This window comes from Polypterus senegalus, chromosome 5 (genome assembly GCF_016835505.1).
Source record: "Polypterus senegalus isolate Bchr_013 chromosome 5, ASM1683550v1, whole genome shotgun sequence".
Lineage (NCBI taxonomy): Eukaryota > Metazoa > Chordata > Cladistia > Polypteriformes > Polypteridae > Polypterus > Polypterus senegalus.
Genome location: NC_053158.1, coordinates 177228005 through 177240594, shown reverse-complemented (window position 1 = coordinate 177240594; position 12590 = coordinate 177228005). Strand labels below are relative to the sequence as shown.

The 12590-nt window shown below is 37.2% G+C and overlaps 1 protein-coding gene across 3 annotated transcripts in view; it reads left to right on the top strand.

The window, feature by feature from the left end:
• The window catches only part of xylb (xylulokinase homolog (H. influenzae)), a 348628-nt gene that overhangs the window by 245965 nt on the left and 90073 nt on the right, over positions 1-12590 (top strand). For 2 of the 3 annotated variants that reach the window (XM_039753654.1, XM_039753653.1), the window contains exon 17: positions 5773-5860. The exons of the other annotated variant lie outside the window; for it this stretch is intronic. In XM_039753654.1, the coding sequence (XP_039609588.1) occupies positions 5773-5860 (88 nt within the window). The remainder of the gene's footprint in view (positions 1-5772; positions 5861-12590) is intronic. 3 annotated transcript variants of the gene reach the window in all.

Genomic DNA, 12590 nt, shown 5'->3' with positions numbered 1-12590 from the left:
TTTGGAATGTTCTGGCCACATTTAAATGATGTAAGGGACTACTTATAGGACAAAATAAATACCATATGGCTATGTCTTGAAACTATTAAATGTATGTACTACAATTGTGAATGTTGAGGAGAAGCAGTGCATCCAGTGTAAATGACTGCATAATGAATATTCACTTCACTTTTACAGGCTAAGTAAATGTTCAAAATGTGTTTACAAAAATATCTTGGGTTTTTAAAGTATAACTATTTAAAATGCTCAGTAGTGTTTTTTACAGTGTTTTAGTTTGTGTTTATGAGCTTGTTTGTTGTTAGTAAGTTGTCAGCTTTTCCAATCCTTTTCATATTACTTGTCTTAGTTTAGAAGTATATCCCTGTGGAAATATTGTAAAAGCATGGCATGATGTTAAAATCATAAAAGAACAGTAGGCAGTTTTATTTGTAGCATATCATCTTGAGGTTTCAAGGTAAGTTCCACATTTGTCTAGTAATACTTGCTGAACATGACACCATGCTGCTCATTGGTTAGACGTGTAAGTAAGAATTTCACTGTATCATATACAGTTAGGTCCATAAATATTTGGACAGAGACAACTTTTTTCTAATTTTGGTTCTGTACATTACCACAATGAATTTGAAATGAAACAACTTAGATGCAGTTGAAGTGCAGACTTTCAGCTTTAATTCAGTGGGGTGAACAAAACGATTGCATAAAAATATGAGGCAACTAAAGCATTTTTTTTAACACAATCCCTTCATTTCAGGGGCTCAAAAGTAATTGGACAATTGACTCAAAGGCTATTTCATGGGCAGGTGTGGGCAAGTCCGTCGTCGTGTCATCAATTAAGCAGATAAAAGGCTGGACTTGATTTGAGGTGTGGTGCTTGTATGTGGAAGATTTTGCTGTGAACAGACAACATGCGGTCAAAGGAGCTCTCCATGCAGGTGAAAGAAGCCATCCTTAAGCTGCGAAAACAGAAAAGACCAATCCAAGAAATTGCTACAATATTATGAGTGGCAAAATCTACAGTTTGGTACATCCGGAGAAAGAAAGCAGGCACTGGTGAACTCAGCAACGCAAAAAGACCTGGACGTCCATGGAAGACAACAGTGGTGGATGATCACAGAATCATGTATTTCTTGTGGGAAGCGTCTAGCCATCTACATAAGTAAAACTGGAAGAATGCTAGCAGAACATTTCAGGGAGAACACGCGAACAGTTAAAATCAAAGACCTTACAGAGCCTATTGTAGAACACTTCACATCCGTTGACCATAGCCACACTGATCTCCCTGTTTTGGGACAGGGCTTCAAAGACACTTTAAAAAGGAAAACAGAAGGAGCTGAGCTCATTCTCACACTGGGATCACACATTTCTCCAGAGGGCTGTTCCACGAAGCGAGCTTATAAAATCGAGGATTATTTGTAATAGCCTCGCTTGAGTTAGCCTAACAGTTCACTTCAGGCTCATTGAGTTCCACGAACAAAATTCAGGTGTATTTAATCTCCGCTAATTCAAGCCAGCTTGATAAGCGAGGCTCGTGTGCGTCCACGCGATATAAAAGGCAGCCTTGTTAATCGATGCTGGATAAGTAAGAATGGAAACTAAGGAAAGAGCTGCGTTTTTTTCGCAGGCAGAGCAAGAATTATTATTACAAGCCTATGAGGACTACAAAGCTATAATAACTAGAAAGGGGAACACGAGCTGTATTATCAAAGCTCGTGAGGCTGCATGGCAGAAAATAGCTGACAAGTTAAATGCGTAAGAACATGATTTTAGTAACTTTTGTGTTAAGGATGTCAAACTATTTAACAACTAAATGAGAACAGTTTCAAGCCTTCAAAATGTATAGTCATTAAAATTTCCTTTTACATATGCATTTTGTTACCAGTTGTAAGGTACTTTAAGGTTATTTTAACACATTGATAAACAGGACAGCATGTTAATTATATGGGTTCATCTTGGATAAAAGTGATATATAATTGTAATTATTAATATAATTATTAATAATGCTTGGTTTCAGGAGCAACATGAGTGGAACGAAAAGGTCCTGGCAGCAAGTGAAGAATGCGTCATTATTGGCATACGCTCCTGCTGCAGTATTGCCACATTATGCAAAACTGCACAGGCTACTACAATGTCACACGCTCTGTCTGGTGTAACTCTGAGATGCCGCAGGCAGTTAAACCTGGATTTTAACTGTCCAAATGTCATTTCAATGCGTGCCCTTGTCTTACAATGGGCATGGTTGAAATGTCTTTCTGCTTGTGTTGCAGGATCTGTATATGGTGTGAGAAGAAACGGTAGACATGGGTATCCTCTGTCACCAAGCAGCACACCAGGAAAAATTCCTATAATGGAAAGTAGACACATTAGACTGTAGTATAATAAACTATAGTATATTTGTGAATTTTAGTTGACTTGCCTTGTCTGAGGCTTTGAGCCAGTGAAGACTCGAAAAATTCTGGCATCATGTACTGATCCTGGCCATTTTGCCACAATGTTTGAAATTAGATGTTCAGCAGTGCATACCATCTGAAACATTTTAGGAAATGGTAATGACATACATTGCTAATGTTGGACGACTACACTTTCACCTCTTGTATATAAATGTGAGATATTATCAGTACTTACCTGTACATTAATACTGTGATATGATTTGCGGTTTATGTAATCAGGCTCTGTTGGACCTGCTGGAGCCTTTATCCTCACGTGTGTACAGTCAATGGCTCCAATGACGTTAGGAAAGCCTGACAAATTAAATTCAGTTACTTATCAGGTAATGATTTATGTGCTGTAAATGAGTAGATGTTTAAAGATTAAGCACCATTAATTCCAAAGAAAGTTTCCTTAATGGCAAGAATTCCTCGGTGGCCAGGAAAGGTAATGAATATATTTAAAAAGGACTTTAATGCAACGCAAACCTTCCTGATTTCACGGCACACTGTAGCTTTGCTTAAATGTTCAGCATCCCCCACACTGTACAGAAATGAACCACTGGCAAAATAACGCAAAGCGATACACAAAGACTGTGCAACCGTAAGGGCTTTAGAGCGACGTGTGTTTTTAGAAATGTAAGGTTCCAATAACTGACACAAATATGCAATACTGTGTCTACTAAATCTATAGCGCTCGTATAAATAATCATCCACAAAATGCAACGGATCTATCCTGGGCCGAAGTAATTGTGGAACCTGTTGCCTTAAAGCTCTATGAATGAGCCTCGCTCCCTCATCAACTGGATTATGAATAAATGGGCACGCCATGGTTATTCATGTAAAAGCCTTCAATGCACTCCTTGTCATTTTATACTTTCTAAGTAATTAGAATCGCCTGCATGTAATCTGTAATAATTTTATATTGGAGGGTCAATGTGTGCGAAAGAGAGAGTGAACAGCAGCAGAATAATCCCAGCCCCGCAGAATGTCGTGCTGTGACATCACATGGCTTGTCCAATCATATTCATCAAGCTAAGCTAAGCTTCACAACTAACCTGCCACGGAGCAGGCTTGTCCAAGAGCATATGTTGGCATAGTAATTAAGCAGAGCTTCAGGTTAGCCTCGTTCGTGGAACTGAATTTCGAGAAATTAAGCCGGGATTATCGAAATAAACCTGGATTTTGAGGTTAGCTCGCTTCGTGGAACAGCCCTCAGGTCTTAATGACCAACTAATTTTTTAATCTACACCAGTGGCAGCTTATTCTCACCTACTCTCGCTTTTTGTACTTTTATCTCCCCTGGCTTTTTACCGTTTCCCCTCCTATATATGTTACCTGCTTTTTCCTTTTCAGGTGCACACCTGATGAAGAGCCAGAACGTGTCCTTTACGTTCTTTTCTTTTCAATGTGAAAGTAACCTTTAACCTTTTTTTCATAATAAGCTAGATGTTCATCAAACATTCCAGTACAGAAAAAAGGTCACCAGGCATTTTAAATGACGGGTTATTTGCAATGTGAGACTCTTAAATTACTGACTTTAAAATTTAATACTGTTACTATATCATCTTTTAAGGATAATAAAATCAGAATCCAATAATCTAATATACATTTCTGTCTGGCAGCAGTCTCCTTATTCCTTGCAATCATTTCTTATCTTTTTTTTGTGCTGCTTCTGCTATTGAACGACCAGTGATAGGAGACTTGGAAGGGCAGAATGCACCTCATCCCAAGAAGTTTGCAAATACACACTGGCTGTGTAATTACATGTCATGGACCTCTCCCAGTAGGCAGTGCCTGGTATATATTGCATGAAAGATGTCCAAGGGACATCTTCATTATACAGTATATCAAAGTCACCTCAACAGGCTTTTCCCAATCTATAGTCGCTAAAGATCTCATCAGGTGCCTCTCCTATTGTCTTATCATCCTGTCATTGAGAGTGAGCACCTACAAGTTTGCAGTTAAACCACACCTCATTTAGTTACTGTATATAATATAATCCCCCCAGAAACTACCTACAAGTTTACATCATAGGTAAGGATGGGATGTAAATCACCCACTAAAGCTCTATCTAAAATGATTTCTGATTTCAACTTTAAATGTCCTTATAACGCCAGTAATGATACTGATGACAATTTTGACTTTCACTGTGGACAGTCTACAGAAGAGTGTAATGCAGTCTCTTTGGACTGAACCTAAATAAACTGCTTGGGTTACTTGACCACCACTTGCAGGCTGGTAAATACCACCCCTTTCAAGAGGCTTTGGGAAATAGGGGTCACTACCTTTGTTGTGGCATGTTTCAATTCTGAATTGCTCATTGTCTGGACCAGTCGGCTGGGCCTATCCCTACTGGAGGCACAAATCTTTTGATGAAACAGATGCAAAGACAGATGTAGTCACCCTATTGCCTCAACATAACATTGTCACAATTTGTGAAGGGGTGTTTGTCAGTGCACTGGTAAATATCTTAGATCAGGGTTGTGCAACTCCGATCCTGGACGGGTGCAGGTTTTGCTTCCTGCCACTTTCTTAACATTCATTAACATTTCTGCTGTTCATTGACTAATTTTCCCTTCATTTTAATTATCTTGTTTTTTTAAGACTCAGTCATCTGAATTTCTTTTTTTTCCTTAAATGGCATCCAAACAAGAATGAGATGTGAGGTGAGCCAATAGATAACCAACTAAGTTGGGGCCTCAAACTCCAACCAGTTTCACTCCAACCAGTTTTTTAATTAAAAATTGATTATTTTTGTTAATTAAACCTGTTATCTAACTCCATTGGTTGTTGGTCTCATTCTGTCACAACAGACAGTTCCAAAACTGTTCATTTTCTTGTTTTCTGAAATCACCATCAAATTTTTTGATATGAGCATATCAACACTACTGAGACCGTTTTACTTATTGATGAACACAGGTTAGATGATCATCTTTTGACTAAATTTGTGTCTCATTGTTGTTTACTGCTAATTAAGGAAAAAGGAACAATTAAGTGCCGTAAGTCAGAAATAGCAAGTCAATTAAAATTAAGGCAAAAGAAGTTAATTAGCATCAAACTGTTCACTAATTAAGAAAATGCCTAGAATGAAAGTCAGCAGCCACTGTAACCCTCAAAGATCAGAGCTGGACACAAATGTAAAATATTTGTAAAGGATGTGTGATGATAAATATTATTGCAGATCCAATTCTTTTTCCTATGTAAAATTTCAATAGTGAGTTCTGTTTAATTCTTACCTTAGAAGATAGATATTAACAGATGTGTATCTTTTAATGAAGTAAATATATATAATTAATGGAAGATACTTTTGAATGTCTCCCTGACTCCTGCTCTGGTTATGTTATAGGTCTTAGCTGATGTGTTCAATGCTCCAGTATTCACTATTGACACCACGAATTCTTCATGTCTAGGATGCGCTTATAGGGCAAAGCATGGTAAGACTATATATCTGGAAACATATTTATTGTAAAATCACATATTTAAAACACAATGTCTATAAGGTGCTGCATTTATTGATGATGTTTCATGTTTGTTAATTTTACATGTGGACCAAAATTATTTTTGCTTTATTGCTTTTCATTTTTTTTGTTTCTTATTATTAAATGCTCTTATTTATTGGACAGTGACACTTACCGTATATACTTATGTATAAATCGATCATAAAATCAGTCCCTGACTTATACGCCCATTCAAAAATGTGACAGTTTTTTTTTTTAGTTTTTTTTTACATTTTCTTGCCTCCTCCAATCTTGCATCAGTTTCTCAGACACATCAAATCTTGTTGCAGCAGCGCAGTTACCAGTTTCTTTCGCTACTTCAACAACGTTTAATTTAAAACCAGCTTTATATTTTCTTCAGATTGATAACTTACGATAAAGTTGTATGAGGGTGTGAGATACAAAAAACACAAATCAGTGCAAACGCTTCAGAATAGTTCGGGTATTATCGTGTGGTCACATAGGCACAATAGAGAGAGAGAGTGGTTAGGAGCACACGCTGATACAGCGCAATACTGCACCCACTACTGCACCCACATAGAAAAAAGGCAGTGAGCTCCGTGGTTACTGTCTCAGGTGGCTGTTGACATATTATAATCTCTTGGACCAATAGTGTCAGTTTTCCGCATTCGACTTATACGACCGACATTATAAAATACCAGAAATGATACTGTAAAATCAAGTCCCGACTTATCCACAAAAGAACTTATCTGCGAGTATATATGGTATTCAATAAATGATGGCTCTTTGAAAGACGATACACAGCGTCATTGAAAAATAGAGACTTCACAAAACTAATTTCTCTTTACAGTTCTTGGTAAGTTGAGTAGGTGAGGTGGCTGAGACAGAGAGTTCACCCTTCCATCAACATTCTACAAAAAATGTCCACTACTTTATAATGATTTCCAGTGCAGATTTATAGATATGTATATCATTTGTAACTTCACGCTTAACAAAGGGTCTGTCAATCCACTTTTCCCTCCTGGTAACTGTGCTGTGGATGCAGATGACATGAAACTGAGAGCTTGTTTTATTATTAGTATTATTATTGTTGTTGTTGTTTGTTATTTAAGCAAGGAAACATAAAAAATTATCTATGTATTTTAACAGAAATATGTGTAATCATGACATCCATTAAAATATGGAATGAATTCAAGGGAGCCACAAATATCAAAAATAGAAAGGAAAAAAGAGAATATAATAAACCACCGCCTTCATGAATTTCTATACAGATAGCCATTGTGAGAAAGCTTTTGGGAACATGTTTCCTTAAAACGTTAACTCTCCATAATCAGTTGCACTGATTACTTTTCTGTGGACTACTGGTATATGTTACACCTCTGATGCTACTTACCTTTCTCTGTTCATACACTCACCAATCTTTAGGGGATTATACAGTTCACAGTCACAATGTAGTTGCACCCAAGACTTTAGTCTATTACTTTAAGACTGTTAACATGGTGTCACTTATCTAAGTGTGGCAACTGTGTTGTGTCAGCTTCCTGTTCTCCCTGACACACAAACCTAAACTGGCAGGTACCTGTCATCCAGGAGGTTATAAGGTGAACCCTTTTTGTCAAAATAGAGAATGAGACAGGTCTGCCTAGATCTAAGCCTGGAGGGATACCTAGGTTATCCATCTGTCTCTCTCCCAAGCTAAATGTTGAGAGCTGTGGAGGCAATGGTGACCTTAGGGCCCTTAAGCTTCATCCTGCAGTTCCAGATCTCTGGTCCTAACACCTGGTGTTGAAACTTTAACCATTTTTGCGTTACCTGTTGCAGGCCATTGCTCACAGGCCTGCATTTCTCATCCCTAACCCTGCTAAGATGACACCAACCACCTGAACTTTTAAGACCAGAAAATATAAGAGCCTAGACCAAATTAATATTAAAAGATCTTTAGCATATTTATTAAGGCAGAAATATGTTAATACAATGATAAAATCAAATGCAGTACACAAGAAATAATACAGTGTATACTCTTACAATGATCTAGCAATGATGACACAGATTCAGGCTTTCCTCTCTGTTTTCAGGATGATCTGACGCTTTACAAATTTCATTCAGTTCATAAAAAATGCATAAAATTGTTCTGATCCTCCTCTATCTTGCTTAATGTTTTGTTTAACCCTGGATTTACCTTCCAGGATGGTGTAATATCTGAAATAAACATACATTTTTTATATGTAACAACCCCTAAAAATTATAATTAAAATATACATGTATTTGCAATGTTAATATTTACATATTTCTAATTACATGTATCTCAAGCTTTACACTTACTTTCATTTAAACAGTACTACTTGGACTTAAAATCTAATAATTTTTCATAGCATAATATCTGAATAAAAAAGCAATTTTATTTTTCATCCGATTCCACACAGGAAACTGAAAACCAGGTTAGTCAAGTTTTTCAAGCTATTTACAACAAGAAATTACAAAATTGCTCAGTTCAGGTCTTAAAAGGGTAAGTTCAAAATCCCTCACAATGTAAAAGTTGAGATTATCAGGCAGAATTTGGCCATACTTGTGGTATTGTCATTCTCATGACCAGTTTATTACTTAATCTTCAACTTTCTTAAACAGTCGGCCATATTTTTACAAACCAATTTTGTTTTTATATTGTCTGACCGTCTCCAATTCATTTCTGACCCAATCTGGTTTTTAGGCTGAGCTTTTGGCAGTAGGCCAGAGTGGTCTGGTTTTTAGACAGGACCCCTGGTATTAGAGAGTTGTCTGCCCTCTGCCATCCAGATTATCACTCACATTAGTGTAGACCTTTATTCTATCTCACTTTTTACCTTTTTGGAGGAAGTTAATTTGACTAATTGACACCTTAAAGGCACTATATAAACTGTGAAGTCTAGGGGCGCCAGTGAGCTCCAAACACAAACACACAAGCCAATCCCAGGTTCAAATAAAGGGTGTTTAATTACAGACCTTGTAAACACAAGCACAAAACTAGTTGTTTCTTCTTCTCTTTCTCCTCCTCTCCTCTCCTCTCTCTACCGTAATATTCCCTTCCAGTCGAGTGTTGCCTTCCATTCTCCCAGCTCCAACTCATATGGACAAGGCAGTGTGGTCCCTTTAGTTGAGGATCTAGGTGTACTTCTAGTGCCAGGGCTTTTCTCGTTTGAAGTACTTCTGGGTCATACGCAAGATCTCAATACCGCCCTCTTGTGGCACTCATGGACCCTAGCAGGGCTGCATTACCAGACTACATTTCCTGGCATGCCCTACTGGTTTCCAACCGGGCACAGATATCCAGGGCTGTTGCCATCTAGCATCCTGAGGGAATAAACAGTCCTCAGCGAGAGTCCTTCCTTGCTCTTCCCTTTTATTCTGGTAAGAAAAGGTACTCTAAGTATATCTGCCGGGACACCAGTCCATCTGCATGGGGCTTCCCATCTGGTTAAGGAATCTTCCTCTCCTTTGTCTAGGATGTCTGTCTATCCATCTGGGGAGTCTTTCTCTCTGGAATGCCTGTTCTCTTGGCCAGGTGAGAAACCTAGAAACCCCCTACCCACACCCCCCCAAGTCCAGGTAAGAAACCTTGCCCTGTCCTGGTCTGGATGTGACACTTAAAAAATGAATGTTTTTGGTGGCAGTGGTGGTGTCTTTGACACTGAAAATATTTTGCTATCTCAACACTCTATTATATAGTATAGAGAGAACTTTATTAGACAGATAGAACTTTATTTGTTCCCAGAGGGAAATTTGTTTTTTTACCGAAGCTGTTTAAATAAATAAATGCATAAACAGATAGATAAATAAAATATTTATACACACAGACACTATGGACTGAACACACACTAGAATGACTAAAAAGGAAGAAAGTTTTAAAAAGAAAGAAAACAAAACTTCTGACTTTGCAGTCACAGTCATAGTGAGATATGATGAAGGCGTATTGCTGTTGGCGTAAAGGAACCCCATAGTGTTTCTTGACACACATCTGCTGAATGATTCCTTGGCTGGATGTACTCAGTGTTAGTGTGTCAGAGAGGGGATGTGCAGAATTGTTCATAATGGCACTCAGTTTTGATTTTGATTTTTGCTACTACCTCGGGGGTCCAGAGTGCATCCCGTAACTGAGCCTGCCCTTTTAATTAGATTGTTGATTTGGTGGGCCTCTCTGTACCAGCTCAGCACTGGCAATAACAGAGTTACAGAAGATGTGAAGGATGATCAGTATATAGTGGGAAACAGAAAAGTGGATACAAACCTCCAATCTTCATTGATGCCATTAAAAATAGCTTCAAGCCTTCATGGTCTGTTCTCCATATTTAGAAAGTATATTAATTTTCCAATGATTTGAAGATGAAATAAAAAAGCTTTTATAATGTGTATCTTAAAAGATAGGCTGATGTCAAAGATAGTGCTTACATTGAAGGTTGATTCAGTAAAACTAATGATCAGTCCAACTGAGTTATCACTGAAATTTATTTTCAGTATGGATAAGATATTGCTTTTCTTCATCAACTTACAGATTTTAAAAGAAGTAAAATATTAATGATAAGAAGTCAAAGGCTAAGGAATCTTATGTTATCTTCTGTCATGTGATCAAAATATCTAGATGCTTGTCAGATGCCTTCTTATATTAGAGACCAGTCTAAAATTAGGATTTAATTCAGCTTATTTAATATTTTATATGCTGTCTGGATTTTTTATGAATTCTCTTTACACAAGTATACAGCATGTGGATGTTCTCGGTTTTTAATTTACTCAAAGTAATGAATAAAAATGTGCACTGCAAAATTAATTTTCTTTAAAAAGTTCATAGTCTTCTCCAGCACAGTAACCGCCAAACAGAACTTTTTGGATGATTAAACGTTTAGTGAATATAAATAGCCCTAGTCCCCCAAACAGAACAGAACATAAATTTCCATTCTGAATTTATGTGTTCCTGCTCAGGGTAGATATGCATACTAAGGTACTTCGGTACACGATGTTATCAGTGAAAAACTGCCTGCAGTCTTTGGTGCTCATCAGAAAAAAGCAACATATCCCACACTCTCCTGTGTCTTTTAAAGGTTAGGGCCACTTCTTCCAAACTCCAGCACTGTGTTGGGTTTTTTGCATTCTAACTTTTAGCTTAGAGTAAAGATAGAAGGGGGGGGGGTGTTAAAGTGCTGGCCAACAGCCAAGTGCTGAACTCCTGTGAAATAATCATACAGAACTAAAAAAAAATGATAATAAAATGAAAGCACAGTTTAAAATGGCACAATTGGCGTCATAGGTGCTACACAGCAGCCCCAGGTTATAGCTGTAAATTTGATGTGGGAATGGGTCTGCACTGAAGATGTGATAGATCTCTAACATGCAACAGTGCATTTTATGGCAGTGTTGATTTCACAAATAACTATTTGGACACAATAAATAATAGAAAGAAAAGGTGCACTAGTAGAGAACTTTTTTTTCAACTTTATCCACAACAAGAAAGCTTATTTGTTTTTTTATAATGCATTGAACACCACCTCTTTTCATCTGCATTACGATATATAGCTGTAGTTTCTTCTTCGATTTGTAGCTAATGTCATTTAATTTCCCCTACCGAGTTTTTGAAGTGTTATCATTGATCGTAAAGTACTCAAAGTATCATTTAAAGCACACAAATGAAGAAACATTATGGCCACGTTCAACAAATGTCATTAACTAGGCCAGGGAGAAGACTTGTATTGACAATAAGCATGTTAGTATGAATAAATAAAGACTTGATGAGGTGAAGTACATAAGAAAAGATAAATCAGCCCTCAAAGCTTTTTTTTCATTATTTAGTTCCTATTATCTCATCCAGTTTTTTTCCTCCTCTTAGTTATTGCCTTATTGCCATAAGAACACCAGCTGCATAACAACAACAGTAATAATCATTCCACAACAACCCAGCTTAACAAAACATATGGACTTAGTAGAACACTAGAAGACTGGGACAATTCTGATGTAAACAGGCCATTCGGTACAATAAATCTCACCAATCCTATTTGACAAATATTTCCAAAGTAACATTGATTCTAGTTTTGAAAGTATCACTTACTACCACACTACTTTGAAGTTTAACCCATTGCTCTGAGGTTCTCTGTGTAAAGAAAAACTTTCCAGTGTTTTATGTGAAAACTACTCTTAACAAGTTTCTATCTGTGTCCGCATTTTCTATTTGGAGACATTAAAGTACAACTGGTATACACCATACTGATTCATAGTTTTAAAAACTTAAGTCATGTCACCTCTTAATCTGTTTGCCTAAACTGAAATGATTCATCTTCTTCAGGCTTTTTTCTCTGGACTTTGTGTGGTGTTGCTATGCCATTTTTTAACTTGGAGACCCTAACAGCACGCATACAATACTCACCTACGACGTGTATATAAACATGGAAAAAAACAATATAACCTCTTAGGTTTTTCTAGGTGTAGGAAGAAATGTCAAAAACTGCTATATAACCATTATCTATAACCTGTTACTTGTGTCACAGTTCTTATTGTACCCCATGTACATTTCACTCCTTCACTTCAACCCAGTTTAACACCAATAGAGGACCTCCTTAATGCCCTTAAGGGACTGCAGCTAGACAAGGAATGCACAATCGTAGCCTCTCTGCAATGGTAGTAATCAAAAATCAGAGAGAAAATTTGAGTTACATTTTTACTTAAAAATTATATTTATTTGCCTAAT